Consider the following 4834-nt stretch of genomic DNA (forward strand, 5'->3'; position numbering starts at 1 on the left):
ACTACTAATAGTAATCTAATGAAACATCTAACAATATTTCAAAATGTATCACATTGGCAATCTTGTGCAACTCCAATACTAGACTATCTAAAAAGCTTCAGTAGTTCATATTTTCAGTTTTGAAGTGTTATCTTATGTTGATGTTTTTGTTGTTTTTTTTTTTTTTTTTTTTTTTTTCTTTTCAGAACGGGGGATTGAACTCAGGCCCTTGCGCTTGCCAGGGAAGCGCTTATTCCACTGAGCCATCTCCCTGGCCCCTGTAGTTCAGATTTTTAGATTAACCCCAGGATGCCACGGTGACTTGGCCCTCACTTTGCATTCATTTATCATTTATAAATTCATCACTTCTAAATATAATACAGTATTATGGTCTTTGTATATGTTGACATTGTCTTCAAATTTTCAGAATTTATATATAAAAGAAAGTTTTGTGCTGTTGCTTTTGTAAGAATCTTTTTGGTTTGTGCCTTGTACTCTGAGTAACTACTTTGGAGATAACAATACACAGTGTACTAACTAATGTTATTTTTTTACTATTGTTATTTTTTATTATGAAATTTTATTTTCATAAAATAAAAAGAGGAAGTAAAATAAAGACAAAAAACTGTTACTGATACAACCATCATACATGCTGAGCTAGATTTTGTGAAGGAAGAAAGAATCTTATAAATTGTTTAATTTCTTTGGTATAAAAGAGTTGTATGGTACTGGTCCCCAGGATTTTAAAGCACTAAAAATAAAAATTTCAGAAAGCAAGGTTGGTTGGGCAGGTGAGAATTGGCTGGGGTCCACAGCTGGCTCGCGTGGGTGCTGGCCTTCCATGGGAGACGGGGGATGGGAAGCAAGGGGCCATCTGTAGAGATGTAACCCTCGCAGCACACTGCACGATGCAGGATGGACACCGGTGCAGAGGGCTCGTCGGCAGCCTCCTGGGGCACTAGACTTTGAAGGGACGCGGCAGCTCCGTCCTTCTACAGGTCTGGGAGAGTGAGTCTTGTGTTTCCAGAGTGCACAGCGGTAGAGGGAGAGGAGCAAGGGCCAAGGTTCATTCTTTCAAGGATGTTTGTCTGGAAAAACTTTAACAATGCAAAAATTGTACTTTTTTTTTGGTCCAGTGGAATTACAAACATCAAGACCTGATCATGTGACCAATTCAAAACCCCCGACATCCGTTCCTTCTTGGCCGAGCTTCAGATCATCCCTGGCTTCTCTATTTTCATTCAGAAAATCTGAAAAGGAGCTTTTCAAGCTTCAGTCGCTGGGGCAGAAAGGGTGAGTTAAACCCAGATCGTGTGACAACTTCTTAGTTGTCTGACCGGAGAGGCCAACTGCCGCTTTGGTGTTCAGAATACTTTTATGTTTCTTGGTAGAATTTCAATTCAGGTAGTAACAAAGGACGCAGGGCTTCGCTTGCACAGTGCCAAAGTTCTCAGGAAACACACTTGGCTCAGCTGAACTCTCAAGTTTTAACCAGCTGCAGAGGTCCCTGGCGGTGTGCTTGGGGCGTCATGGGTTAAATGTTGGGAAACAGTAATGAACTGCCTTTCCTGGCTCCAAGAGCAAGCAGGTGGAGCTGGAAGGACCCATGCAAATCAAAGCAGCTCCTTTAGGGCACTGGTGTCCCTGGTCACAAAGGAGTCAGAGCAGATAAGAGTAAATATAAGAAAATATTGGAAAAGAGAAACAGAATTCTAAAACACAGAAGCAAAGGCATGTGAGTTACCAAAACTATTGATGGCAGCCATTCCCATACGGTCAGCCAGAAATAAAATATAAAGTGGAGCAGAGAAAGTTTTGGGGACACTGGGGGCATAGTACAGAAGGTTCCTGGTTTAGAACCACGTGAGTCAGTTGACCTGAACTCCTAATGTCGTCGGATTGTTTTGTGAAAAAGAAGCACACCTCCGCTGATGTCTGGCTGGGCGGGCTACTGAATACTTTCCTGACGTCTTCCTGGTTGCAAAGCCTCCCCCAGGTGTGGGCCTGACACGTGATGCGTTGCGTGTGCAGGCAAACCATTAAAGCATCGCAGAGCTAAATAAAAGGAGGTGGAAGTCACTGTCGCTGGAAAACAAGGGGCAGCAAGCAGCTGTCAGGGCGCGCAATGAGGATCCCAGGCTTAGCGGAGGACCGTCCACGGCTCTTGGGTGGATGAAAGAGTTTTTACTTTCAGCTTTAACCTGGGGCTCTTTTTGTTTGATGAGATCCTGAAGAGCAGAGCAAAATGTAGATTTACGTGACAGTCTCTACCAGAGTCACTTGTCAGGAAGCACTCTTCAAATAGGTGAGTGGCCTCTCTTTTAAAAAAAATTTTTTTTAAATATTAGTAATTCTGTCTTTGGTGAATTTGAGGAGTGTGTGCTATATAGACGATATTTTTTTTTAAAGAGAAAAGAAATATTCCTAGGATTTATAATGTAATTTGTATTTAAAGTGATTTTCTTTAATATAGAGTTTACGATAGCTGCATAATCTAATATTAATAAACTAGGAAAAGTTAAGGGAGCTGTTAATTCTAGGGGCAAGTTATTGCAAAGGTCCTCTTGCAAGTCACTGCATAGTGTGTGTTAGCTGTAAGTCAGACAGGAAAAAAATTTTAAACATGCAAAATACTGCTTAGCAAATATGATACCAAAATGACTCATATTTCTCTTTTTAAAGAAACAAACTCATATGCAACACTGTATGAAAAGTGAAACAGATTTCCTTAGATATTTCATTAAATAAATTTCCTACGTGCTCAGCAGTTTTCAGAATTTGTGATCTTTATAAACAGGAGTATTTAACCTTTATTTCAACATTACCATTATTATTGAAAAATATTTACTAATTCTTCAAAGGTACAATATAATGAAAAAGGCACTGGTGTTTGCTTCTTAAGAGTTTTCAGAATATAGAAATGCAAAAACACATCCTTTTTAAGTTTGAATATAACCTAAATATTTGAGTATAAATTTTAAATGTAGAGGGGACAAATTTTTAAGTGGGAAGGGTGTACCAGGGCAGCTAATATAAGTTATATATCGTGTGCCCTGAAGGTCTCTTTAATTTCAGGTAGGGTTTCACTTTCTTCGACACTTGTGATTTCCCACAACACAAAACCAACCTTCACAATGCCTTCTGCTTCAGGAGCAAAGCCAAGTGTGGCTGCTCCCTGCACGCTCGGGGACACTGGGTGGGACTGACCAGGTGGCGAAAGCAGTCATCTTTTGCCTAGCGCTGTCAGGTTTCTACTTGCTGAAGCTATCAAGGGTGTGACTCTGTCACAGCTGGGCTAAGTCAGCAAAGCAATTTAGAGGACTTTTATTTAACTTTCCAAAATTGTATTCAAAGAAAAGGGAATAAAATCAGAGAGAAGATTATCACTTGCATGCAAAAGACAATCTTCTGGTCAGACCTAAAATACTGAATTATTCAAGTATTTGATGATTCTTTTCCTTCTGTAAGCTTTTGTTTTACTTGGGAGATGACTTTGGATGGGGCTAACGCTCCTCAGCCCATAAAATTTGGTACCTCCTCAGCCCATCCACAATTCAGCTACCCACAGTCAGCTGCTGTCCAAAATACAGTGTAATACAATTAGATGTGCTGAAAGAGACAGGTTTAAGAAAGACTACATTCATGTAACTCTTATTACAGTATATTGTTGTAATTGTTCTATTTTGCTATTCATTGGTGCTGTTAATCTCTTGCTGTGCCTAATTTAGTAATTAAACTATCACAGGTATGTACGTGTAGAGAAAGACGTGGCATAAACGGGTTTGAGTACTACCTGTAGTTTCAGCATCCACAGGGGCCTGGGAACATGTCTTCTGCCCCAGGCCCCAGGATACAGGGGAATTATTGTACATAATATCTGAGAGCATCAGTCCCCTACTTTTAAAGGATGAAAGGCATGGGAATACTGCGACTTTGTGAACTGAGAGAAAAGCAAAAAGATTCTAACATGGTTTCTTCCTTCTCCCCGCTTTATACAATACCCTAATCATTCCATTAACGGGTTTAATGCTGTTTGTCAATAATTAGCCTGACCCAAAGTCCAAGAAAAAGAAAAATATTTTCCACTTATGTTTTATATATTGCTAGCCAAAAAAAAAAAAAAAAAAAAGAAGAAAAAAACCACAAAACACCCTGCAGAGGTGGCCTCTAGCTCTCCCCCATCCCCGGTGCTTTCCTGTGGGCAATGTTTCTTAGAATCATGCTATGGATTATCTGGGGGTGCAACAGCCGATGCTCAGCTTCACCACAGAACTTCCATGAAGCTCAGAAAGTGTACCACAGCGCAGGGCATGAGCTTGTAGATGCAGTCTTCCTGGCTCCCAAGCAGCATGGAGGTTTCCTTTAGGGCCAAGCGCTAGACCCCCCAGGGTTGCCCTCCTCCCCGCCACAGAGACAGGACCGCTTTGCTGCTCCCTGCTCCGCGTGCCAACACGCTGCTCTGCGAAGCCTCTCCCTCGGGGGGAGCTACTCACCCAGCCCTCCGCACCCTCTCCAGGCTGTGTGACCAGATGCCCCCAGTGGCTATGGTGATTTTATAGTTGGTTTAGGCATTTTAGAGACATGGGTCTCTCTCCTTATTCCTTCCCTTGTGATAGTCCCTAGCCTGGGCAAAGGGAACTGGTTTTGTTTTTTGTTTGTTTTGGGGTTTTTTGGTGGAATGAGGGATTGAACTCAGGCCCTTGATTTTTTCCCCCCATAGTTTTATTGAGAAACAAATAGCAATGAGACAGTTTCAAACCAAAGTAGTAGGACAGTTTCAATAATTAACACATTGCATACATTCTTCCTAGTGGTTAATTGCTCTACAAGATGTGGACTTGATATCCTATTTACA

General features: G+C 41.2%; 1 protein-coding gene across 2 annotated transcripts in view; it reads left to right on the plus strand.

The window, feature by feature from the left end:
• Window positions 1-4834, plus strand: part of Exph5 (exophilin 5) — a 70810-nt gene that overhangs the window by 43673 nt on the left and 22303 nt on the right. Inside the window, exon 3 of one of the 2 annotated variants that reach the window (XM_004626124.2) lies at window positions 1116-1272. In XM_004626124.2, the coding sequence (XP_004626181.1) occupies window positions 1116-1272 (157 nt within the window). Of the gene's footprint in view, window positions 1-1115; window positions 1273-2042; window positions 2285-4834 lie in introns of those variants that run through there. The other variant, XM_023709519.1, reaches the window with a different exon arrangement.

The sequence above is a fragment of the Octodon degus genome, unplaced genomic scaffold (assembly GCF_000260255.1).
Source record: "Octodon degus isolate 3935 unplaced genomic scaffold, OctDeg1.0 scaffold00012, whole genome shotgun sequence".
In the NCBI taxonomy this organism is placed as follows: Eukaryota; Metazoa; Chordata; class Mammalia; order Rodentia; family Octodontidae; genus Octodon; species Octodon degus.